Source organism: Carassius gibelio, chromosome A18, assembly GCF_023724105.1.
Source record: "Carassius gibelio isolate Cgi1373 ecotype wild population from Czech Republic chromosome A18, carGib1.2-hapl.c, whole genome shotgun sequence".
Taxonomy (NCBI): Eukaryota; Metazoa; Chordata; class Actinopteri; order Cypriniformes; family Cyprinidae; genus Carassius; species Carassius gibelio.
This window is the reverse complement of record NC_068388.1, coordinates 9,640,259-9,668,170: the sequence shown is the minus strand read 5'-3', so window position 1 is coordinate 9,668,170 and position 27,912 is coordinate 9,640,259. Positions and strand designations below refer to the sequence as shown.

General features: G+C 39.2%; 1 protein-coding gene across 1 annotated transcript; it reads right to left on the bottom strand.

The window, feature by feature from the left end:
* Positions 1-28: 28 nt before the first annotated feature.
* On the bottom strand, positions 29-27,912 carry LOC127934300 (mothers against decapentaplegic homolog 6-like). The gene is made up of 4 exons (XM_052531587.1): positions 26,392-27,912; positions 20,170-20,226; positions 19,263-19,340; positions 29-997 (listed from the first exon to the last, which is right to left on the bottom strand). The coding sequence occupies exons 1-4, from the start codon at positions 27,176-27,178 to the stop codon at positions 456-458; spliced, it is 1,464 nt and encodes a 487-aa protein (XP_052387547.1). The 5' UTR covers positions 27,179-27,912; the 3' UTR covers positions 29-455.

The window sequence follows — 27,912 nt, the reverse complement described above, 5'->3', positions numbered from 1 at the left end:
TGTGGGTGAAAAAAAAATGTAAGTGAGAGACAGAAAGCACAACAATATTATGCGAATACTTTATTATCAATGTGTGAATGGTGTTAGCTTTTCATCTGGATATTAATAGTATATGAAAACTATACACCAAAACCTGGCTCTTCCTATTTTTGCTTTATAAATTTTCAAATTGGTATTGAAAGATTCTTTATATATATATATATATATATATATATATATATATATATATATATATATATAAGCCAAAGTGCATTTCCCGTTTTTTTCCTCTTGTCCATGTACACATTGCACCATACATAAATAATTACATTGTAAAAATGACTCCAGTATTTACAAGTATAATATATATTTCTTATAATATATAAAACTTTATATTAAATCTAAGTAGATGATATTTGGGATAGTCTGTGGAGTCCAAAAGTCTCTCAACACAATTGAGTCCATGTGTGTATGTGTTATCTGTGGTTGTTGAGGAGGATTTCGAGCCAGCATGGGCAGGAAGTGATGAACTGGCGGGAGTAGCAAGGGCCCCAGCCCTTGGCGAAGCTGATGCGCACACTGTTCGGGTCATACGGTCCGTCTAGCAGCTCGGACTCTGCCCCCTGCCTGAGCATGGACGAGCGTTCGTAGTCGAACACTTTGATGGAGTAGCCGGGCATTACCTTGCGCACCACCAAACTACGGCTCCCCGGTACGTCCAGGGTAGGTGAGTTGACAAAGATGGGGTGCTGGCTGCGGTTGTAGGCCCAGACTCCATCTGGCTCTTTGCTGAGGAGCAAGCCAAAGCCGATCTTGCTGCGTGTCCGCTGCACGGTGCTGCTGCGCTGGTCCAGGCTCAGCTGGCCGAGGCAGAAGCCTGTGCCTTGAGGTAGGTCATAAAAAATGCTGACAGCGGGCTGGTACACCGTGTAGAGGCGGCCCACCCGTGTCCGATGCTCCCAGTATGCCACGTTACACCAATGACTCTGCTTGGGGGCGTCAGGTGACAGACTGGCATCTGAAACGAGAAAAGAGAATGGGTCAGTCATTCGATTTTCCCATTATATTGCAATGCAAACAAACTGAAAACATTTGCTGGTTAGAAAGATGCCTGGACAAGGAATGTTATGTGGAGTTGAATGCTGTACTGCTATGTGCTGCCTCAAGAGGGCACTACTTCAAAACTTAATTCATTAGTTATTTACTTGTATACTAAATGCAAAAGAAAGCTTGAAGGTGGAAAATTGTAAAAAAAAAAAAATAAACAAATTATTATATGACATAAAGAAATACTTTAGTATACCTGCAATGCACACATACAGAACAATAAAACACTCTCTGATTCACCTCATTTAATTCACCTTCCTGTCTTGGGAGTCTGTCTGCGGACTTCATTCAGTGCCAAACCCTAAGTGAGTTACAACTCCCTCAATACGTGTCTATCTCAGCCGCACACATTCTTAAGTGTTTCCAAGCACAATGCGCCATGCATTGTGTGCATTTCTGCCTGCTCTTTCTTGAACCGGGGAGAAAGTATTTGTGGAAAGGGTATATGGAAAAGCTATGAGCTCATATCCGACGACAAGTCCCTCCCCCGTCTCTATTCTCCTCCACATTCCTGTGTGTGGGGGGGTGGGGGTGGGGGGGGGTGATGGTGGTGATGGCTTGGGTGGAGAGGGAGCTTCCCCTCCCTGCAGCTCCCACTTTGGGCCTCGGGACAGCTTTCAGCTCCCTGACAACTTAGCACAAGCTTGTGACCCCCTGACCCCTCAGGCTTCACGCTATCAGCTCAGATTAACTTGCACATTGAGTAATGCCATTATTTTGCTCCTGAGAGTCTATTGACAGGGAGATTTTAAGGGCCAGGTCTATAGTCCCTGTTCATTCATTTGCAGTGGTCAAACTTTCAGGGTCGAACAAATGCCCAGTCAATCCAAAAAATGAAACTTTTGACATCATTTACTCACCCTCATGTCATTCTATGCCTGTATGCTGTACGTTTTTGGGTGATTAAGAATCTTTATTAACCTTTTCTTCATTCAGCAAGAGTTCGCAGTGACCAAGGCTGTCATGCTCCATTCAGGACTTGTGCACTATATTTCCAGTCTTCTGAAGCCATACAATATTAGCAATGTACGGAAATTTTGACAAACGTAAAAATTAGATTTTTTCAGTTTCGGCTGAAATAGTTTTGAAGGGGCATAAGGATCATTCATCATTAGTAATCACTTCTTCAATAATGCATTTTGTTTGTCAGAATCTACTTCATGCACACAATGTGGATAAGCCACAATGGGTAAACTTGACCATTACCAATGCTATAGCAGCAAGTAAAATGTGTTCAGATGAAAAATCGAGATGTGGTGCATTGCAAAAAAAAAACTTGACTGGCTTTAACAAATTTAACTACTTAAACCTTATTTATTAGTTGTCAACATCAATAATATTACTCATCAATTACATGATGTTACTGGTTCTTGCCTGGTGTCCAAATGCCATAGTGCCACACGAACAAACCCAGAAACACACTTAAACACACTTCTCATTTCTGAAACAGCCCCTTGCGCTAGGCCCCAGCATGTTAACATTACAGAATTCCTTACATCCTCTTTGAGCTTGCAAGGTGGTTTTTCGGCCTGAATGGTCTAATGAAACCATTGCACTGGCTGTTTTGATCTAAAAACACTTCATGGAGAATAAAGTGAATACATCATAATAATAGTGCAGATTGTGTCTTGCAGATTTTTCTCCATAAAGCATCAATGTAAAGCCAGTAGCTCTATGTTAGGTCAACAGAAAGGATACAGGAAGACATGCTTCCAGCAATGCCGCATAATGAGGGCTGAATTTGAACTTATACCTAAATCAAGGAGATGCAAAAAAAAATGAAACAATGCGGCAGGAAGTTTCACATGGCTGTTTAACATAGAAGTGCTGTGATATGATTAATGCCCCCGTTTCAATGCGAGTGAAAGGGAGAGAGACACAGAAAGTGGGTGGTTGAGTCTGCGCTGCCTGTTCTGTGGGCTTAAACAGAGGTGCAAAGATTAAAGGTTAATAATCTATTTAATGTTTAGCTTGGGAGCGAACAATGCTCAGCCCAGAGACCGGCCCTTTTCCTGAGGGTGTTGTGCATGTGTGTTCATGTGTTTTAAGTATATTAGAGCTGAAGAGAACATCAGCCAATGTTTTTGTTTGAGCGAGGAGTGTGTGTTTTGGCTGTTCTTGCCTGAGCTGTGCCGTGTGAGTGTGAGTGTGTGTCAGTGGGAAAGGAGACGGGGAAGGAAGAGAACAAATCGGGCAAACTCATTAGAATCTTAGAACTCAAAACCAGCCAGTGCCATCTCTTTGTTTTCCAGATGTACTCTTCTGTTACACTCCCTGTTGAAAAATAGACCTGGTAGACTTCCCTGGACCGACAACAAATCACCTACCAGTGTTCAAACCAGCTTAAGATATTCAAGCTGTTTTTTGGAATATGAAATATTGAATATATATATATATATATATATATATATATATATATATATATATATATATATATATATATATATATATATATATATATAATAATAATTATTATTATTATTATTTTAAACTAAAACTAAACTTATTTCTAAAAAGAATTTTTTTTAACCCTACTGGAAAACTAGGAGCTGATAGCTTACATTTACATATATTATATATATATTGCATTTCATTTTCACACGTTATATAAATGACAAAATATAGATATATGTATATATTTTAAACTATTTATTGCATTGAGTTTAACATTTTATTTTTACTCCAATGGCAAATATAGGTGTACATACAAATATTTACTTAATCTCTTGCATACAATGAATGAATAAGTACAGTATATATAATTAAATTTATGTATATAAAGTTGACATTTAAGTAATTTAGCTATTTTATTATTTATTATCGTACACATTTTCTTCAATAAAAATATAATATTGAAAATATCCAACCAACTAGAAACTATCTTCCAAAACAGCTGCCATGACTGAAGTTGAATTTTGCTTGCTAAATATTCATATTACACAATATCTGTCATCTCTGCATCATTCTGTGCTTCAACAGGTCATTTATCTTCACACTTCAACTCAAAAAAACGAATTGGCCCTTGACAGAACGTTAAATGATTGCACCGCATGGCAGTGTGTTTGTTTGCGTGTGCGTGCATGTGTTCAGGTATAGGGGCTGGAAAATGCACATCAGCAAGCGCACAACAAGCAGGATACAGAGTTCCTGTCTCCCCCTTCCCTGGAGGCCTCACTCATGAGTCAGTGAAGAGCCTCTGACAAGCCGCCAGAGCTGGAAATACAGTCTTAGTCAGACCTGGAAAGACAGACAGACGGACGGCACCGAGGCTCTAATCACAGCCAATGATGGTACTTTCGTATAATAAACCTCATTTAGGCTATCAGCTGTAGCGAGTAGGTGTTAGTTCAAAGACGGTGGACATCTACACTCATGTACCTTAATGACTCAGCAACAGTTTAGTTAACAACACTTAAGCGCTGTGGGCCCATCACTTTGAGTACAGATAATAACAGCAGACTAAATGCCTCCGAATTCTTCCGTCTTTCTCTCTCTTTCGACGCACCAGGACACACTTCACGAGGGGTGGAAGACAAAAACTGGGAGCAATTATGCCTCTCTGCATTCATTTAACCTCAGCACCTTTCAACAGCTCGATTTACCCATTAGAAAGGTAGAGTATGTTATTATTGTTATTATATTCTCAAAACTGTCTCCGGCAGTGTCAATCTCTTTGGAGACGCACGCTGTCGGAGGCTTCGAGGTGACGGCGATGTCAGACCCCTTCACAAGCTCAGCTGGGACGACTGGAAAACACAAAGATCCACAAACACGCTGTTGTGTGCTGTAACACATGAAAACCACAGGGTTGAAAACAATCAAATACATTCTGTGCACAGCCCATAGGTGCAAAATTTGATGAAAACCCACCAGTTGCTTGAGGAAAAGATTATATTAGAGTAGTAAATCGCTTAAAGGAAAGCAAACATGGCCAGCTGAGATCAAACACCAGCGAGGGCCTTGTTGACTTACAAAGCAAGAGCTTAAGGAGGCCAAGAGACTAAAGGTTACTTTGTCAGAAGGCTAAAGTCTTTTATTTAGTCCCCATTCTGTTTTCAGACAAATGCCAGCCCTTTTTACAAAGCTTGAAATGAACAAAACACGCACACACGCTCGGCTAGACAGCCACAAAGGTATTTCCTTTGAAATTCAGAGCTTGGACATAATACTCTGGTGGACGTGCTGCTCGATCAGTAAGGTAAACATGCAATTCACAGTCTGTTCCCAGGCCAGACGGTCTCATTCACATCAAAGAACAAAAACAGTCTATGTTGGACTGGGCGGAATTGTGATATATATACAGTGTGCGGACATCAGTGGGCAGGACTGTTTTTGCATTATTTACACGTGCAATGAAGAAACGTGGAGTAATGGGAAAAATACAGAGTGGGATGTGCCCCAAACAAGTCAAGACGAGGAATAACGTGTAATTAAGGGGTGTCGTTAGGCACAATTGTTTGGTTGTTTACGGTTGCCAAGCAACTGTGCAAGGATTCAACTGATGTGCAGTCACAGTCATGTGTACATTAACTATTTTACAATGCTTTAAATATGGTGAAATATAGCTATTATCTTTTTAGTTTTACTGTTTTGAGTACTATTTTTAAATTCTGAACCCAAGTGTCCAGAGCTAGTTTTGGATTGATGCCAGATTTTTTTTTATATATTTACAAAAATGAGATTAAGTTAATTTAAATTGTAAAGTTATAGGATTATTTTGTTTCATGTTTGGGGTCGATTTATTAAAGACATTTTTTTATATATATTACAGAAATTAATACTTTTCAGATACTTTTATTCTGCAAGGATGCGTTTAATTGATCAAAAGTAAAAAAATATTTATAATGTTAAAAAACATCTATATAAAAAAAGCAGAAAATAAAAATAGTAAGCAGCCCAACTGTTTTCAAGAATTGATAATAATAAGAACGGTTTCTTGAGATTAGAATGATTTCTGAAGGTTCATGTGACACTGAAGACTGGAGCTTTGCCGTCGAGGGAATAATTGACATTTCAAAATATATTAACATAAAAAGTTTTATATTGCAATATTATTTCACAATATTTTTTATCAAATAAATGCAGCCTTGGTGAGCATAAGAGACTTCTTTTCAAAATTATAAATATATTAAATGATTAAATGTGCACCTGTTTAAACACCTGTTTATTGCAGGTGCTTAGTGATTAAGAAATAAAGCATGTTAAACTGTTTAATGTATTTATCCCATTGTGTTTAGGCAGTGCATTATAAGCAAAGACAACAGGAATGGTATAAAATGAATTATGCATGAAAAAATGTGGACCAAACGTTGTACATCATATTGTATTTCAAACAACGTCTCGCGTTACATTTTTGCAGATGCACAGGAGCGAGATTGCATGTAAGGTGGAGTGACTAAAAGAAAAAGTGATTTGGTGAATCTGAACACACACACACACACACACCCCATCTTCCACACCAAAAAAAAAAGAAAAAAAAGAAAAGTGAGTTGAGTTGAGTTGAGTTGAGTTGAGGTAATTAACTCTGAGTACACAAAAGGGGGGGTTGATTTCAATGCCAATACTACGTGATTAACCACTAATGCTTTTAAAAGCACCATGCAGGGAGGAGAAAAGGCAAGAAAAGAACTGCCTCGGGGTAAACACACGTCCATAGAGCTCTGGGCAGATCCAGAGCAAGTGAAAGATCGAGAGGAAAAACAGCAGCTTGTCATCTGTTCCCACCAAACTACAGGCCCACATCCCTGTCTTTTTCATCCCCTCTAATCCAGGGAATTCTGAAAAGATGAACTCATTCCTCCACACCACTCCTGCCAGACCCTTTAACCAGAGAGGGAAAGAGACGAGAGAGAGAGAGAGAGTGAGAGACACTGTTGCTTTGGAAATAATGTGATCCTAACATTCATGGCAGTGAAGCTTTCTTGAATTGAACTGAACTGAGAATGAGTGAGAGAGAGAGAGAGAGATGGAGAGGGAGGGAATGGAGGGGGAGTCTGAGTCTCTTATCCTGTGCCAAGGATTAGATTCCCTCCAGCTATTAGACTGTACCACTGTGCTGACAGGCGGAGGGGGAGAAAGACAGAGGGTGTTTATGTGAGCAGGAGAAACAGAACGAGAGAGCACAGTGAAGTTTTATGGTGGACAGAATTCATCTTTTGACGCCACTCCTGACAGGCCTGGGCATTCTTCTTCTCACTTGGGTCAGAGAGGGAAGCTGGAATTACGGTTGCCTGGACTGAGGGAAAAAGTGAAACATAACAAACAATACCGCTGTACTTCCCTCCCTCCGGCCTCTCTTTGGTACAGCTCTGATTTTTTAGACAACTATCACTACAGGGGGACTTACAACACACTAACGGGCCACATTTAGGCTGGCGTCTGTACTATCTCTGCCATCAAAGACTGCTTTATCAGCCAGACGCACTAACTGGGGCGGCACTCTCACACAGATGGGTTTCTTTCTCTTTGACCCGCTCTCCTTTTCTTCCCTTTACTTCATTAATTTAAGAGTTTTTACAGTTTTCTAAGGCTCCTTATTTCCATTGCTGGGCTATTAAGGCAGCAAAAGTGAAATCAATGGAATCATGCTAAGAGAATAACTCTATACCATTTCTGTAAGAGGGAACTATTGGATTAAAAACACCAGGAAAACATGGGAGTTTTCTGGCTGCTTTAAAGTCACCTATATGCTAGTGTTAATTTCACTTTAAGCAGATATACATATTTAAAATACACTCTTCTTTCTTTCAGGAAAACAGAAACAGAAATGCTGACTGCACTATATCAAATTTAGCCCAATTGAATGCTTTTTAGAATAAGAAGCCAAGAAGCAAATCATTGTTCATGCCTGAGACATGACTAAAGCCAACTGGCTAACTTGAGCTAATATGAATATGGCTAATATATATATAAAATCATTCCACAACACTAATATATAAATACACACACACACACAATCATATACTTTCATCTGTAATATGGTGCAATGCTCAACTCCAAAAAACCACACTGCAAATAAACAACTGTGACACAACAGGTCTAGACATAAATGAAATGCTGTAAACATAATTTTTCATGATTAGTTCATTGCAGCAACCACAATTATATTAATTATTTAATAACTTGTGCAGCCCTATATTTAAGCCAAAAATGGGTTATGCACTCTTTTATAAAAATGCAGATAAACAGAATTCACAGGCAAAATTTACAAAGTGCCTGCAGATTGCACTGCAAATAGCAAGCGTGTATTTTAAACCCTTCACTATGGCTCAATAGTGTTAATGACGACTTGGTCAAATGTGCGTAAGATTCACACCTCAGACCCATATAAAGCACAGCTTAGCTAGTCAGATTCACTGACGACTGCTGCTGCCCTGCCTCTCAGGATTCCTTAACACTCACTAGTGTTGACATTTCAACACATGGGCCATCTGAGTCCAGAGTATGCGGTCTCCCCAGGTCAGATCTCTAAGCCTCTGCCATGATTTCCACAGCTGAGTCAAACGGTGAGAAGACCCACAGATTTGTGTACTGATCTCCACGGGTGAGACTTAGCCAGAAGGACTAGGGGATCCAAATTGAATTCCTTTACCATGAGAACAGACAGGCCAGTGTGAAGGACAAAATCCCAGAAATACAGACCATCTACTGCTTGATCGCAACATCACACTGTTTCTGCTTCTATATGGGAATGTGGGATAGAATATTTGTTCGTGTTTGAGTATGAATGTTTAGCACTTTCAAGGTGCAAATAGCAGATTAAAAGTGATTCTGCACAGTATTTAAAGTAACACAGTTGAAACTGCTGAGGTTTACCGTTTTGCAACTTTTCCTTTTCCATCAGTCTTCATACATGATGAAACTATAGAAGGGAAGAGTCTAGTTTTAAAAAGGAAAAATATAGAAACTCTTTGGTCATTTTTGAGCGAGATGCTAACGGTCTAATCAGATTCAATGATCTATGCTAAGCTAAACTAAAAGTGCTATCGCCAGACCCGGAGATCGACTGAATGGATTCGAAAACGATAAAACTCAACTGTTTAACTCTAAGGGAATTGGAAAATGAACAAAAAAGTGGAGTGCTCCTTTAAGAAGTCATGAAATTGTTCATTACTTATGCCAGAAAGATCTGATGAACTATGAAACCCTTTCACTAAGTACATATCTGTCATTTAGTCAACACTTTTATCCAAAGCAAATTACAGTTCACTTATTATAGGGACATTCCAAAATCTTGAAGTAAAAATCGTAGAAAGTTACACCACTCTGTAAAAATCAACTCAAACAAATCAAACAATACTACTCTGCCTATATTTTCACTGGATGAACCACAATAAATAAATATCTAAATATTTCTAATATTTGATTTTTTTTTTTTTTTTTTTTATTATTACTTGTTTATTTCAACAGTAGCTCAAAAGAATACAACTAACAGAGTTAAAACCAATCCCAATTTTGCTGGAAAGCACTGGCACACAATTATTTATGATTTGATCAGTCAGTCTCACATTTTGAAATGTATTTGAAGACATATTCAAAACAGCAGAATTCACAACAATGCCCAATAGAGACAACCAAATGAGTATGTTGCAAGACAAATGCATGATCAATGAACATAACATACTGACCCCCAGCAGTGATCCAATAGGGCATATGAAAATCACAGTCCCATTTGTTCAAGACTTTTTTCCACTGCTTCCAGTGCCATCCTTATTGTTATTCAAGGAATAAAGATAAAAAGGGACATCTATTATTCAAGCGATTATGATCTGTTAAGTGTAACTTATCAGAAATCCAGACTTTGATCGCTGCAAATATTGCTATCATAAAAGATATTAGCCTTACATTAATGGGAAATGGGCTCTGGTAGCTGAATGTTACACAGCAGGTACGGTTTCAGAGCAGGAAGCCAGGCCAGTGGTTGAGACAGTTCTTGATCTTTAATTTGAAGGTTAATTTAAGGCGAAAGCTGTGTATTTGGATACAGCTCATCTGCAAGGTGATGGACACGTACTCAGCTCAGATGATGGCATACTATTGATCGGCCCAATGGATCATAAACACTCAAGTGAATGCATCCTGACAGCCATGTCTTCGCCTTCTGTTTCAGTCACAAAAGCTTGAAGTCATGCAAGTGCTGGGTAGCTACACAGCTGCTTTCTAACACAAAGCAAATTGTTTATGTTCCCCCATTAAAAATGCACAAGCAAGCACTTCTGTCAGCATCGATGAAAGGACAGTGTAATGCTCTAATACAGCAATATGAAATTAACAGGTTTTAATGTAAGTTACCTAAATATATTAAGAGTTTTACAAATATAAAATGAGTACTGGTGTTTATCACTATGTGCTGTTTCATAAGTGCATATAAATAAAATGTAAATTATTTAATTAGTCATTCCTGCGTTATTTTTTTATTTGAAAAACAATATTTTTTATTAGAATTCACATTTTTAAAAGGCTTATTTTAGAACAGCTTGTTAGGTAGGAAAGAGACAAAGCAAGAGAGACAAAGACACAGAAAGACTGAAATAGACAAGGACCATTGACATAACCTTGAGGCACACCAGTACCATATACTTTAATAGACACCCCCCTACCCCCCCTCCGAGACATGTTTACCTCAAAATACCACTAAAATCCATTATATACCCCACAATAAGCAGAACTGAATAGGCTTGTTTGCTGTGGGTTTTCCAAGTCCTCAATAAGGGTCACTGAGGTATGGCATGAACTCCCCATTGAGGGCTATAATTGAATTTAGAAATAGAGACCAACTCTGGACACAGAGCAAATATGTTCAGTTAGAGCAGATCAACTTAGTGTTCCTCTTGCTCTCCGGTGCTTACAAATCCCGTTTTGTGTCTCTGAGGGAGTCTTTTGTTCCATGCTTAGATTGACCAACAGGGCAAACTAAAACAGGTACAGTCTGCTTTGTCATACCACTAATCACATCAGAGAATGTGCTGTGGGTAAGTGAGTGAAAGAGTGAGTGATTGCAGTTTGATCGCCAGGCCTGTCTTTCTTGCCATATCTCTATCTCTCTTTCCTTATCTATTTTGCAGTCATTAGCGTGAGGATCAAGGGCTCTTAAATGTTAAGAAAAACAGACAGCTTATTCTTTAGTCACTAGAATAAGCAGACTATTTTGCAATACCTGGGTACTACTTGGTGAGATATGTTTTAAGAGTTGAAGAGTCCAAAATTAATTAGATGTCTGCCAATAGCAACTGAATTGAGATTTTTTATTTTTTTTAGATAAGAGTCGTTTAACTTCTGTGAATGTATAATAGAAATCCTCCCTTGTGAACTCGGCTCCCTCTGACTGTCATGTTTATACTGCAATACTGGTTATTCTGAATAATATTTCCATAATTTTGAGCAGAAAACACAAGGGGGGAAAAACTCTCCACACAGAGTTCTGGAAAAATCTGAAAATATGCCAGTGCCAATATAAGTTAGCCTGACAAGTGTGCACTGCCTTCAACCCCTTTGATTGTGGCACCCATTTCTAAAAACAAGAGAACATCATCACTGCTTGGCCAAACTTGTGGAAAAAAAAGAAAGAAACAAAATTGAGAAATTACACATTAAAATGTAAAAAATGCTTTGTGACAAATGTATACAGTTTGAGAATAACATTATGTCAGAAATTTTTTCACACCTAGAAGATGTACACAAAACTGAAAGAAGTAATTCACCTGAAAATCAAAAAAAAAGGAAAAAAAGAAAAAAAAGAATGATGGTGAGTAAACCTGAGGGAATTAAACATTTAAAGACTAGTGCTCCATTATCCCCCACATATTTTGTCTGTTTCTTCATGCACGCTCTGTGTCTCTCTCTTAATGAAGGTTAACTTGGGGATGTTGGACTCCATGGGCCCCTGCAGTTAATCCACACAGTGCATTCTGCAGGCCAGAGGAATGCGTTGGCTCTCCCAGTTTTAAAAATACTGACTGCCATAGGTCCCTACACAACTGTCAATGTTCCTCTGGGGAGGAAGGGGGAAAACATTCTTCACTTTTTTTTTTAGCTGGGCAATCAAACCACTGGCCTAAATCACTGCTTGTCCATCCTGGTGCCAGGCGCAGGAATTTATTATTACCGAGGATCCTAAACTGGTCAGGAAATAAAAAAGGCTTTTGCATCTACTGCCACCTTTTTTCCCGGCTACACTCTGGGCACAGGCCAGCTGAGACCAAAAGCAAAAGCTTTTACGGTGATGGTCACTGAACGGAGTATTGTTCCCCCTTCCGCAGCCTTGAGAGGAGGCTTGCTAAAACACTAAACTAACAGTTGGACATTCCATACATTTTTAATGGCATGGCTGCCTCTTTATTTGTTTCCCTAACCCCGTGGCCTGGACTGAATGAATGGCTCTATTGGAGGAGGCAGGCAGGCGCAGCGGCGTGTTGGGTGGAGGGAGAAGAGAGATGGACTGCCCCAGCCTTCCCAGAGCACATTGCAGGACTCAGTAACTCACTCATTACTGGTGGGGGTGGGCTCAGCGAGGAAATTATTACCTGCACAAATGGTCTGCATTTTTATGCAAACTATACTCTCTTTTGAAATGGACAGGCACATTGACATATATTGGATGATAAATAAGCATGCTTTATTTCACAGTGAAAATAAAATTAAATATGAATGCATTCTGGTGCTTTCAGTTGATGTCTAAATTCACATTTGAACAACAGAATATGCCTGGCTGAAATTAAAGTCACACTCAAAAGAAAGAGCTCTTATCATACAGCCAATAGTGACTCAAGCAGTCATTCTTGATTTGGTGAAATGCATGACTGATATCACAAAAATACAGCAAATACATTCTCTGGAGAAACAACATCTCTGCTTTTCCAAAATGCTTCACATCTTGAAATATTTACATCAGTCAAACAATGTGGTGAAAAACAAAATCTAATGGAATTCAATATCCCTAAAATCCAAGTCCAATTCCTCAGTGAGATGACCAAGCTGTCTACGCTCACACAAATAAACCTACTGACAAAAACAAAAACATGATACAGTCTCAGCGAGACGTAAACAAATATGCATACTGTATTTTTTTCTGAATCTATTGTGAGCTACAACAGAGGTGGGCGACTAATTCAGCGATGTGCTCTTGGCTGATGAGCATTTGTTTGCTTTGTTTATGTGTGTTATGTAAGGGGAAGAGGAAGTCAATCATTCAGGACAGGAACACACGCTCAAGGAAAGCTATATGGTATAGACATGACGGCACGGTACTGCCTGTGTTATATTTACATGCTGTGCATCTCTCTGCAAAAAAAAAAAAAAAAAAAAAACACGAAACACAACTTGATTTCAAATTAATGCCATACAGACAGACATATACAAATGGACATCCTAACCTATCACCTCCGGCCCGCTGGGCTTCTCTTCAACATTCCTCAGCTTCCCCCGGCCGTCAAAGGGGTAGTTGAGCAGCCCCTGTGCTACAAAACCCAGGCAAGTTTTTTAAAACAGGATGTTTGGCTGAGGCCTCCTTCCCCTCAAATAAACAATCCGCAGAACCTTAATTTTTGGAGGCAGGGTGGAAGTACTCCAGTCACATTATTTCCACATCCCGTATCCTGGAGCACTTGGGGCCCTGGGGGAGTGTTGGGCAGGCTCTGGGGCTGCGGTGGAAACCTGAGGCCCCGTGCCAGGCAATGGGAATAAGGGAGAGGGAGAAAAAAGATAAAATGAGGGAAAGAGCGAGAGAGGGATAGATACTGAGGCTCAGTGAGGTGAAGGAATATGAGGGGGAGGGCAAATTGGGTGGCCCATGCACTGTCCACACCACTGTGGCTCATTTTCCACTGGCATAGTAACCCTGTTACAGATACATGACAGCATGTGCGTGTGTGGGACTGTTCTGTCTTTTTGTAATATTGACTGGCATGGGTTTTTAGGAAAGAGAGTGGAAAAGAATAGCTCAAATTGAAACCGTCCCAATGCAGAGCTGTTAGACTCTTAAAGTTATATAACTCATCATTCGTAGTTGTGCTGTACATGCAATAATACAGCTGATGTCACCCCTATAAACCTAGTTTACCTCAGTGACGGACAAAATACAGTGTAGTTAAAGTCTTCACATTGCGTACTAAATATACCAAATGTCTGTGATCTTTCTCATGATCACTGGTTTAAAGGAAAAATGTTGCCCTAATTTATTCACCCGCATGTCATGAACATGATGGGAAGATTAAATCAATGTTATTTTAATATTATTTAGATACTTTTACAGTTATACTTTTTTTTTTTAATTATCTTTTATATTTTCATTTTAAGTGAACTTTTTAGGAATTCAGAATTATTATTGTTTTGTTTTTGTTTTTACCTAAAATGTTTTATTTAGTTGCTAACGCAGCATTTCTAATTTTGGTTTAGTTTTAGTTTAAGTAATGACAACACCAGTTTGAACATGCAAAAGTGAAAAAAAAAAAAAAGGTAATAGTTTTTTGCCAATTTTTCTGGTATGATGCCATGATGCTTTTTTGGAGCTTGACTGTTCCTGGTCACTACTTCTTCTCATTGTATAAAAAAGATCAGCAGATTTGTTTTGTTCTTCTAAGTAATACATTTTTGGCATGATATGAGGGTAAATAAAAGATGGCAGATTTAAAAATTGACAACGAAAATAATTTGAAACTCTAGATATTTTCTAAAGTCTAGATATTTTCAGGCATGTGCGAGCCAGCTAATAAATTGAAGGGAAGACATCACATGCCTTTTTAAGGCTGTTCAAAATCTATGGATGCAATCAAATCAGTGGTAATCAGCACACCGTCACATGCTTTGATTACTTTGTTTAATTGTTGGCCAACCAGATGCCCTTTTCATACATTGTAGAAATTAGGTCAGATCAGACCTAGACAGACATGGCATGTGTGTACTGCTGCCAGTATATATGAAGAAAAAAAAAAAGTCTGTTTGTGATTTTCTGATAGGGAGAGTATGTGATTATGCATGTATCAGACTATCAGACTATCAAAACACTGGCCTGTAAGACGGCAGTTTTATGAAAACAAAGACAAGAAGCTTTAGTATCAGTACTGGGATCAACCAGCGGCTCCTTGTGCAAGCAATGCTACCTGTTTAGATCAGTTCGGATTCAGTACCTTTCATACTTCATGACACATACCCTTTTTCCACAGAAACTGTGCAGATCAGTAGATCTCTGAATTTTCCCACATTTCCATTTGAGCTGAGAATCAATGATAACTGAATATGTTTCTACATAACCAACTCACAATCCAATTTAGCACATTGTAGTGTTTGTTTATTATTATTTTTTAATATATAACATATTATAAACATTTCATATTTCAATTTACATACAAAGTATTTAAATTATTTCAGATGGGTAAAGATAAATGTCTTGGAATTAGTCCAGTGAATGAGCATCTTGCCACATATTCAGATAATAATGGGATTGATCTAGTTTCTCACCATCAAATTTTGTGTTTTTAGTCGTTCTTAAATTTAAAACTGGAGACATTGGAGATTGGAGACATTATCCCACACCCTGGCTTCTGATGTTACGGGTATACTGTTTAAAACAACCAGCTTTAATGGGCTAAGCGGAGCTAGAATAGATCCAGAATGGACACCAACACCAGTTACCAACACTAACACTCTGTTGATGGAAAAAGGGGTTTGGTTAACAGTCAAATACTGATTTGTTTGGTAAAGTTGAATGAGACTGTCACTGCATTCCATTTTTAAGACATACAGCACCGATAGGCCAAACATAGGGATGCCAGCCTGGCTGTGGTCTACTCCCCCAAAACAGAGAGGCCAGTGTAAATATCACAAAGCACCAGAAATGAACCTAGAGTAAAATTACAGACTACCAAACCATTCTTCTATACCTGACTGAACCTTTCCTCCGCCTCAGGCCAAAACAGCACTTGATGAACCTAACTGAACAGCCATCTGACCGCCTTTCCTACATTCTCAAGGAAAATAAACGCAACATACAAAACACAATGGCACCACAGGGTTCCTCAGTGGGACGTGGAGTCTCTCTCGCAGTGATGACACAACTACAGTAAGTTCTCACTGTGATTGTCTCAGTGTTAGAACCCACACGCGTGAAAACACATTGGATTTGCTTCCTTTTCCTCATATGGTGACAAATTCCAGGGGGCTTACCAGGGTGCATCTCTCAGCTGTAACACATCTATGGCTGGTCAGAGAATGATTTATAAACAGCCACTGTTTTCTGCAGCGCTGCCGGCCTTCCATTCCACATCTGTCAGATCCCTCATCATAAAGACTAATAATCACTGGAAAAACAATTCTACTGCTCTGAAGCAGGGACGTGCGTCATTCAGAATCCAATTGAGATCTTTAAATTCCAATTCAACTGCTGAATTACTATTAAAGTAGAGTTTAAATGTATTGAAATGGATATGGATATTAAATGAAACAACTTGCTTGTAAGATAGATAGATATATAGATATGCTTGTGAACCCAAAGATCACAAAAACACCAATACAGAGAGCAAACACAAACTCACATGCATCCAGTTATAAGGGAAGCAATGAGACCTACTTCAAAGAACATAATTCTGATCCCCACACGGTCACAACAAGGAGCGGGGAAACAGGTGGGCTGCATTACAAACCAGTCACAGCTACAGAATGTGAGTGGAACCACACGCGCACACACAGTTTTTACAGACACACATGTAGCACATCACGACCACATGTTTCGACGGCCAGGCTTTGAAAACATAGTGAACTCTTAATCAATAGCTGTGCGCTGACACAGTGTAGACATAAACTGACAAACACATTTGCTTTTAAACGAGAAACTGCGGTTGAAACGCCAAATTATAGACATCCAGATAAAAACAACACAAACAGACATGTACCCAAACACGGGAGCGCAGACATCTCAGACACCAACACAAACACATAGAAATGCAAATATTCAGATAAATATTCCAGGGCTTGCAAAAAAATGAAAAATAAATAAATAAAAAAAACATGCAAAAATGATAAAATACATGCAGAAAACCTAACAGAAACTCAAAAAAGATTTGAGCTGAAAATCCTAACGCAGTGTGCTTCAAACAAACTCAGTGAGGCTGCAAGACGTTAAAGATCTATTACATGAATAGCCTCAGATCTCGAGCGTCCACCGACTGTCTTTCAAACCAAGCAGCCAATTTCTCTAAATTCTCACCCTTGGGCGGCAAGGAGTTTTCATAAGACTCATTGAGATGTGTTCTGTTACTATTGTCAAACAGAGTGGATGAGTGTTCAGAACAGGAGTTACACTCGTCCAGGGGGCTGCAATCTGCTCCGCTCCCACATTTGGCCCCCCGGCTTCACTTTCAAGAGCTTTACCAGTTCCTGCATGTGGGTGGGGTGGGATAAGGAACTCGGGGTGGGTGGATGGCCATGTGTATGAATGCTTTTAGATTTTAGATCCGTTTCCTTTCTTTCTTTACAGGTAGCATAAAGGAAAGGGATGAAATTCCATAGGTGGCCCACTCCAAATCTACATACCTTATGTTTGGTGATTTGGAGAGGGACACCTATGGAATTTTAACAATTTCAGCTACAGGCATTTGGAGAATTGTCAGTTCAATGCTTCACACCAAACTATAAGCCGTACTGAAAAAGACCTACATATGATGTGTTTTGGATGCTTAAAGGGACAGTTCACCCAAAAATGAAAATTATGTCATTAATGACTCACCCTCATGCCGTTCCAAGCCCGTAAGCCCTCCGTTCATCTTTTTCATAATTTTCATTTTTTGGTGAACTAACCCTTTAACTAGTAAGATTTCCTTGTATGGAGACACTGTATTCAAATTCTTACATTTTCATATTAAAAATCTCTTTTTTTATTATTCTAAGTGAATTTAGGCATCACAACCTTATAATGTATGAATGATTAATATTTATTTCCTAAAGACATTGAAGAGTGTAAACAGTACAACTGATTTAGCCATCATAATATTATAATGTGTGTAAAAAAAAAAAAAAGTTTTTATTACAATTATGAACCTACAGGCAAGTCATGGTTCACACGAACCCAATCCAGAGAAAAAAATCTAAGCAAGCATTTGAAACATCATTTGTTTGCACAAGGAGTGTCGCCAGCCTGTGAAGTGGTGGTGACAGGGTGCATGAAGCCACAAGCTCAGGTAGCTCCTTCTGGGAAAGGGGGTGGTTTGACCCTCTCTCTTTGAATGCTATTTCTAGCGCTGCAAAAAAAGGCCTTAGCCTTTTTGTCTCTGCGGCCATGATCCTACGCATGCATGGTCTGGTTCCAGTTTTATGAGAGAAGCATGTTGATTTCTTTCCATAAGAGGGGAGTGTTTAATCTCAAATCATGACACAAGACTGTTTCTCCTCTTTTCTCTCAGTGTGGCCCTTTCACAGCAATGGAAAAAAGCCTACTCCGGTCAAGATAAAGCTGTAAAAGCTGATATGTGCGTTTGTATGTGCGTGTTCCGATATGCGCTATTGTGTGCAAAGCATATAACGTGACTCGGTGTGGTCGAGTGTGTGTTTCCCTGCGAGCTTGGATCTTATTACAGTTTGATCCCACTCAAATATTTCTGAAAGAAAACAGAGGAGGGGAGGCAGGCTCTATGGCCAGCCAACACGGCCCACTGAACCTCTGCTGGGCTCACAATGAGAGCTTTATCTCGACCGCACTCTCTCCACTCCTAATGGCCTTTAATGAGGAGGAGCAAAGACCAACATAAAAACCAAATTACCTGCAAAGTTTGCTCATTTATTCAAACACACTCCATAGGAACCTGCAGAACTTAAGGTATGCCTTGCTGTTTACTTTGCATTTTAGACTTTTACTGAGCACTTAACCCCTTCCTGGCCCTTAAAACGCATGCAAAACTATGTCACTGGAATATTCCTGCCAAACTTTGAGATTTGTCTGACAACTAAAATGGAAAACAGCTTCTGCGTGCTCAATGCTCTCTTTTGCAAAAACAGGGGAAAATGTAAATATCTGGTGCAAGGTCACCATCACAAGCATTTGTTTGAACAAAGATGTTACCACATGAGCTCTCCGGGACTGGAAATAACAGCAACAAGACTGACAATGGTATCACAGGCCATGCTGACACAAAGATTTAAAACAGAGCAGAACATTTCAGAGCAGAAATATTTAAAATGAGAAAATTCACCTGAGAATTCCCCTTGGGTGACATTAGGCGAGCTGGCAGCCTCTGTTTCAGTGTAAGACAGTGTGGAATCTGACAGATCTGAGGAGATAAAGGATGTCATCTGGTTAGAGTTCGTTAGTTAGTTACATTGATTACACTGATTTCTGAAGGACCATATGACACTGAAAATTCACCTTTGCCATCAAAGGAAATAAAAAAAATTAAATAATAATACTTTTCATCAGATAAATGCAGCCTTGGTGAGCATAAGAGATTTAATTCTAAATAAATAAATCTTACCGATCCCAAACATTATTTATTTATTTTTTATTTATTTGTTTACATATAAATATTATTGGTTCTGGTATCAACAGCTGATATGTTGATATTGAGCCAATTTTAGAAATAAATAAATGAGTTATCAGGCTGAGTTGCAAACCACCAAAGCATCAGTTCCAGACAGTACCCAACTCTCCACCCCACCTACTGTCAACAATGTGACCGATGTTGAGCTACGGTACTGAGAGGATATCCCAGCCCAGTGCCAGGCCCCAGCAACCCTCACAACAGACAGGGCCAAGCCTAGGCCGGCTCCAGATTGGCATGCTGAAAATGGGCCTGCCGGATACTGGCTGCAGCCTCAACTGGCTCTCAGTTGGTCACTGTGCCTAATTGCCACCATTAAAATTCTTCACGTTGTTCTACTTTTTTTGCTTCCCCTTTGGCTCTCCGTAAAGCCAGAGATTCAACCAGTGGGTGCCAACTTATGGCACTGACTTATTTTGGCCAGGTTATTTTTTTACACAGATTATTTTATTAAATTTGTCAGTAAATGATCACTCATCATCTGTTCCCTCAGAATGTGCATGTACATTATCATATTTACATTGACATTATTAAGCAATTAGCGCATGTCTTTGAAACTTACCCAGTGGCTTGTGTTCTTCGCTGGGGGAAAGTCTTGAGTATGGAGGAGGGGGTGACTCTAAAAAAGAACAGCAATATTATTACAATTGGAATAGAAAAACATGGGGAAATTAAATATAGATACATTGCTTAATCTGGACAGACTAGGTTGGGTCTGTGGCTCACAAAAAAAGCAATATGTTAATGACAAAACACAATGTAGTCGATATGTACTGTGGGTATAGAAAAGAGTCACCCTCCTTTGAAATAATCACATTTTGTTGCTTTGCAGCCTGAAATGAAGACAGACACAATTTTTGTTTATCCAGCTGTATTTACTCAGTGCAACTTATAACATCCAAGTGAAAGATATAATACCAATATGTCATTAAAACAAATAATAATAAAAAAACAATCACTGAGTTGGAAAAAGGATCAACCTCCTCATAAATGACTAGTAACCTTAACCTCAATCAGATCACTTTCTCAATGGCATACAAAGCTGTTTGACTTTCAGCTGTAATAATTTTTATTAGCTCAGCATGAAAATAACTTTCCTGCAGTATTTCAGTCCTTGGTAGTGCAACTGAAGCAAACAATCAACTACGGGTGAAATAGGCACTGTCAAAAGATCTCTGGGATAAAGTTTTGGACAGGCACAAGTCAGAGGATGGATACAAAAACTGTCAAAAGCTTTATCAGTGCCTAGAAGCACAGTGAAGTCTATGATGGATGAAAGAGACAGGAGGACAATGGTCAAAGAGGCTCCCTAGAGGCCTACAGCAACTCTGAAGCAGTTGCAGGAATTTATGACAGAGTGGTCATTGTGTGCATGTAACAACAATATCACAAATTCTCCACAAATTTAGCTTGTATGGGAGGGTAGCAAGAAAAAAGCCACTCCTCCAGAAAGGCCATATACAGTCGCGACCAAAACAAAATGCACCTTGAAGATACTGAGGCAAATGAGACCAACACCAACACCAAATGATATGTCTGGCAGAAATCCAATACAGCTAAACATCCAAATAACAGCATTCCTACAGTAAAGCATGGAGGTGGTAATATTCTCTGCAGCAGGGACTGGAGCACTTGTCAGGATAGAAGGGAAAATGGATGGGACAGATAAATATGCTGCAAATTTAATTGAACTTCAGCAGTTCTGCAAAGTAGAACTGGCAAGTTTTGCAAAGTCTAGATTAGAGTTGTTCCGATTCCGATACTAGTATCGGAAATATCTCCGATACCACAACAAATTCTGGCATCGGCATCGGCGAGTACATGAACCCATATACCGATCCGATACCATTTTCTTAAAAAATACCTAGTTATGACCGCAAGCTTTGCCTAACCGCTGCACGGTTCTTCTTCGCTGCTCAAAATGCATTGAAAACACAGGAAGTTGTGCTGTGTTGCCACAAGCAACCCCTGTTTAGAGCAGCGAAGAAGAAATGAAAACGCGTTAGCAGCCCTGATCTATATATGACTGGATCACTCATCACATTCTAAACTGCCAAAAGACAGTGAAGCCGCTTCTATATTATAGATCAGTGGTTAGCAGTATGTCTCTGTAGTACCGGTAGTTACAGACTCTCAAGTATATTCAGTACCGGCAGCTGCGTTCAGTCGCTTCCGTGTAAGTCAAAGCGCAGGGCTCCAGACAGTAGCCGAATATATACTAGTGTCTGTGAATATTAAACTGCAAAATACTATTTAAATATTACTCCCGCAAAATCTACATCTCTGTGGGTGACTGGCACAGATGCGCGAGAGCTCGCTGTTTTGTAGTCTCTGCTGTGTGTCATGAGGACACGAACGCATAAACCGTCACTTCATGAGAATTTACCGTTTCATTTGAGAATACTGTCATATCATAAACACAGACACTCAAAGATCTTCATGGCAGCCCATTAAAATAAATGTTTGGTTTACATGAGTAAATTGACAATATATAAAGCTACTGTTGTAGCCTACAGTAATAATAATACGTCTCTATAATAATAATAATTATGCCTAGATGGTTGCTTGTTTTTTACTTGTTTTGTTGTAAAGAGATTATCTGATTAATAGATCTTTTTTTATATTCCTAGACTTATTTGTTGCAGTTTTTTTATACAGTTATATTGTAAAACTTAAATACCTTTTTTAGTTTGCGGTGTTAGATTTTTGGCTGCATTTGAAGTTCTTTTTTGCATATGAAAATAAATAATACTGTCAAATTCATGTTAGATAATAAAAATACTGTAATAAATACAGTAGTTCACCATGTATTTGTTCATGTTTTATTGAGGGATCTGTCTGAAGCACACCATAAAAAGAATTCTAGCAATTTACACAGGGCTAGTAGTATATACAGCTGTATATACAGATACACACCCAGGTATCGGATCAGTACTCGGTATCGGCCGATACCCTGAGCCCAGGTATCGGAATCGGTATCGGGAAGAGAAAAAGGGTATCGGAACATCTCTAGTCTAGATGTGTAAAGTTAGAGACATATCTAAACAGACTAAAGGCTGTAATTAAAGGGGTCATATTATGTTTTTTTTAAGATCATTATTTTGTGTATTTGTTATAACAGAATATGTTGACATGCTTTAATGTTCAAAAAACACATTATTTTTAATAATACTGTACGTTATTGTAGATCCTCTATGCCCTGCCTCACTCAAACGCAACGTTTTTTTCAAAGTCCCTCCTTCCGACAAGCGCATTCTGCTCTGATTGGCTAACTGACCCAGTGCATAGTGATTGGCCAATCACCAAGCACTCGTCAGAAATGTAACTCCCCTTTCCATAATCGTAATCTTCATCTTTCAAAATAAATGTAAAGACAGTTAATACATTTCCTTAGTTTTACCATCAGTTCAAGCCTGAAAGGGGAACAGATTCGCGTGAAAGACACAGTGATAAAGCTTGTATGTGTTTGCAGTACACAAGCCATGGACTGACTCCACTGTGTGACCCTGTCTCTCTCTCTCTCTCTCTCTCTTTCTCTATCTCTCTCTCTCTCACTCTCACACACACAACCACACACATGCAACACGCAAAACTCTGCATTTGTATATTCAACATCAAATACTTAAACTTATAACAAAACATACTTACAGAAGCTAATTCAGAAGCGCCAGATTGTCATAGCAAAATCAGAATTACCGCCTCTCTTAGGTTCACAAAATGGTCATCCATAAAATGCATTGCTGTTCTATTGTAAGTAATCGTAAAGATTCCTAAATGTCTCTACTTTCAGAAGGCCAAATAAAGTTTTGCTTTCTCCTATATACACAGATCACCTGCCTGACATGGCTGCTTCAACACTAACTGTAGTTACTGAAATCACTCCTTCTTTTTTGTGAACATTTGGGCGGCATTACACAAATATTTCCACATAGTGACGTAGACGTGTGGAATGTTTGAACGAGCCGTTGAACGGGCTGGCAGAGTAATAAATTTGATAGAGAATATCTCGGGATTTGAGACTTTAGTCTTTGCAACTTTACAGATCTTCATGTACCAAGAGTTTGTAACACTTCAAAGAGAAAGGAAAAATTCAAATCGCATCATATGACCCCTTTAAAGCAATTTCTTTTCCCTTTTTTTTCAATAGGTTGCAATGAGTAAATACAACTGCATAAAACAAAAACTGTCCATCTTAATTTCAGGCTGCAAAGCAACAAAATTTGATTATTTCAAAGGGGGGATGATTCTTTTCTATGCACACTGTAATATCTTAACTACAGCACTGTAGAAAATGTATGTATACTGTAGGTCCTTATGGTATCTGTTACACAGAACTGAACAGAAAGTTCCCAATTACTGCAAAATTCTAATGCCAGCCATTTACATAGTTCTACACTTTTCCTTCTTGCAGATTCAGTTCTTGCAGATTCAGTTGTATAATATTTTTACTGATTATATACTGATCTGAGATATCAATGAGACCGTACTTCTAGTTCTGGTTAACAAATTTTTCCATGTTTGAGACCATTACAGAGTGAATTTTTTTTTTTTTTTTTTTTTCTCAAAATCACTGTAAAAAAAAGGTTCCATCTTGGTCTGGTTATTTGTTATACAGGCATGTTAGCTCAACATGTTGTGACAAATATTTGAGTTTAAAAACCAAAATCTAAAATAATAGCAGCTCACTTTAATACTTACATTTTCTATTGAGTTTGTAAGCTAACAAAACACCAAATACCTTTATTAAATAGTAGATAAAAACTCCTTGGATTAAAAACAATTAGCATTGTTTTTCTGGTAAGCATATGTCATGAAAATATTTTAAACATCCACATAAACAATAATAGTGAGTTTAACATATTTATTTTAAATAAATCGTTATATATTTTATTTGTTATCAATCAAAAAATCTAGGCTAGTACAAAATTAAAATTTCGAGGACATAAATGAAAAAAGTCTTGGGACAAGTAATGACCTCGCCTTTTGCTCGGGGGGGGGGGGGGGGGGGTGTAAAAGCATAACGTGGACTGTCTCTTTAAGAGTGGCGGCAGTAATTGCCAGGATCCTAAACTCAGTCACTCAGATACACAGAGAGTCAGTCTGGCGCCAGTTGTATGCAAACTGTATATTACCGCCACTCGACTTTTAAAGCGCAACTTGAAACTGATATCATTTCAAAGCTATAAAGTCTGGCAAAAAGGAAGCGCGTTTTGTCATAGTAGGCTAAATACTAAAATACTGGCATCTTAATTTATAGCTACAACAAAACTAAACAAAAGTAGGCTATCGCTAAACACTGATAAACAAATCCATTAGTGAAAGAAAGTTTCATTGTAAGCCCTTTATACACTGAAATGTTTGCTCAAAGAGTTTTGCGTGATTATGCGCTCAAACATTAGGCAAGCTCTCGAGATTAGTTTTTCTCGCTTTAATGTCGTTGGTTAAAATTAACCTTGAAAAAAAAACGTCAAAACCATTGATTGGAGATTGAAGATTGAGAGGGCTCTGTTGTTCAATAGAATGAAAAAAAAAAAACATCTTCATGGCATGGAGACACGCTTGAGCGCCTGTGAGCTATGTGTGTCTCTACAGAGATCAGAGGGGAGAGAGAGGGGCTGCTGTCTCCCTCAAGCGTCTCTGCTCTGAGAAACTCCAATAAAACTCCGAGCAAAGAGTGTAATTGTTAGTTTGAAGCCTTTGATTTAAAGTTATCTCTTAATATGCGAGGATTTATAATGGAAAAACTGATGTATAGGTTGCCAAGTGCCCCAGGTCGCCAGTGTCCTCCTCACATAGCATATGAATGCTAGGAATTCTAATCGTAACGTTAGTCCATCAATCTGTGGAATTTTAACGAGTTAATGTGCTCGTTTGAGTTGTTCGCGACTAAATATATCACAATAACATCCGAAATTTAGAAACTAAGTATTGGCGATTATGAGACATTACGTGAGAGAAAAGAAGCCAGCGGATGGCTATTATTACTAATGGTTTGACTAAGGAAAAGATCGGAATGAAAACGTAACCTATTTGCTTTCTTTAAAAAAGCTTGTAGCCTAGTTATTTGAGATCTTTAAGGCCACACAGCCAGTGTCTCCATAAAGTCAGACTCCAATTAATTTATCTAAATCAAATAAATATAACTGTCCTAATCATATTTCGATTTGAGACAATCATTTGGAGAATAACCCATGTAGCCATCCCAGCAGATAATTAATAGGCTAAACTAAGCATAATTTGATCAAGGTCACACGTTGTCTATTGCCAATTCAGAAACCTGCATTAACATTTTTTTTAAAAACTAGTATATGCAATTTTTGTGTTTGTATTTTACTTAAAGTTTCCTTGATAATAGGGTAACAACTGTAATGGAAAATTATGAAGTAGGCCTAGTACAAAATAAAAACAGAACAGTATAAAGAGCTGTTGTGCAAATCGCTATTCTTTAAGTCACTTACATAATTAGGCCTACTTAAGATATTTAAAGCAATTAAGCATTTTTTGCTTACATTTTACGAAGAACTGTATTTATTTTCACACTTGAATTGGCTATCAATTGGAAATTATTCTTTGCTATGCTATTGCACACATTTTATCAATGGGAATATAGTAGCCTAACCTATACCGATATCAATCACTGTAACAACAGAGCTTCAGTGCATCTGTTAGGGGAACCCTGAGGAAAGCCCTTTGCCATAGAAGCAGGTTGAAAGTGAAGCCTAACGATGAGAAAATCTAGTCAGTTTAGGTTTTAGACACACCAGTCAATGGTATCTTCGCTTACCTGGCCCACAGAGTCGGCTATAATGATATGGATTGCAGCACACTACCGGACCGTCCTGAGCTCCGAAACTCTTGCACTCACAGAGCGCTTTAAGCTGGGCCGTGTGCTGCAGGTCTGACCACCGGTAAAGCTTACAGATGAACAGCTGTGGAGGAGCCATGTGGCCGCCTAAACGCAACTCGGCCCGCGATACCATCACACAGTCGCTCGGCATCCCTCCTTTGGACTCCACGGCTTCCAACAAAGTATCCAAGGTTTTCTCCTTTAGCCTTTTTAATAGCGAATAGGTGGCGGTCTTGAGCTCCTGCTCCATGACGGAGCGAGGTTTCGTGTCCTGACTCTCAAGTGGACCGGGGTCCCGAGAAGAACCAATGTTCCTCAGCACGAACTGACATGAGCCTGGCTCCGGACTTGTAGATCCAGAGTGATGGTCCCGATCTTTAAATAAACAGCAAGTGACTGTTCTGCTATCGCTGTCCTGCACAGACCGAGGGCTTCCCACCCTACACACCGTACCCCCATCTTGGTCCAAAACGCCCCCTGAGGTGCCACCACCGCTGCTTGCAGTGGGACTCCTCGTGCACATTTCCCCATAGTCCACGCCAGGCGAACCGCTCGGGGTCATCGGTCTGAACTCCGTCTTGGGAATTTTCTCTGGGTTGGAGCCAAGCAGATCGTCTCGAGACCCCTCGCCGCTCTTGCCATATCCATCGCCCCCCTCTTTATCTGGAATCAAACGGCTTCTCCAGAGTCGCCGCACAAGACCTGAGCGTTTCGTCCTGAACATACGACAACTTGGAACTCTAGATGAGTTATTTACGTTCAGATCTTAACGATTTGAAACTATTTCTGAGCTCGTGTAACATTAATGTTGGCCGAATGCCGTGCAGCGCGTGCACAGCCGAGCACCGTATATTGGTGGCAAACCCACATTAGTATTGAAGGCACAATGTTATATTGCATTAAAAAAAACATCAAGCAACCGTGAGGCTAAATAGAAACGTATTCATTTTTGAAGAACGCTGTCAAGTAGCCTTACATGTGAACAATGTTTGGAAAGTGGAGCTACAGTGCGATACGTTTTAGTTTTTAAATGCACTACGGGTTTGCACTAGCAAAAGACATTTGTGGCCAAAAATCCTATGCAAAAAGATACACCAGTCGCACAATGTTTTCGGACTTTGAAATATTCAAATCCACTTTTCAACACAGGGTCTGGTGACATGAATGAAGCGGCTCCTCGGCGAATAAAATCCACAGACAATTCCTCACAGAATTCACCATTCCGGTTGTATTCCAGCGCACTCTCTTTTTTTTGCGATCCCAAAATATCCTTGTGCGCGTACTGGGGTCAGAAAAGCAACAATCCGTGGACTTATAGTATGTTCCTGGTTCCGTTCAGACCTGGTCAGACTGCAACTCAGATCTCTCTCTCTTTCTCCGTTTCTCTCCCCTTTTCCTTTTTTTCTTCTTCCCCTGTCACACACTCATACGCACACACACAGGGCCCCCGAGGAGAGC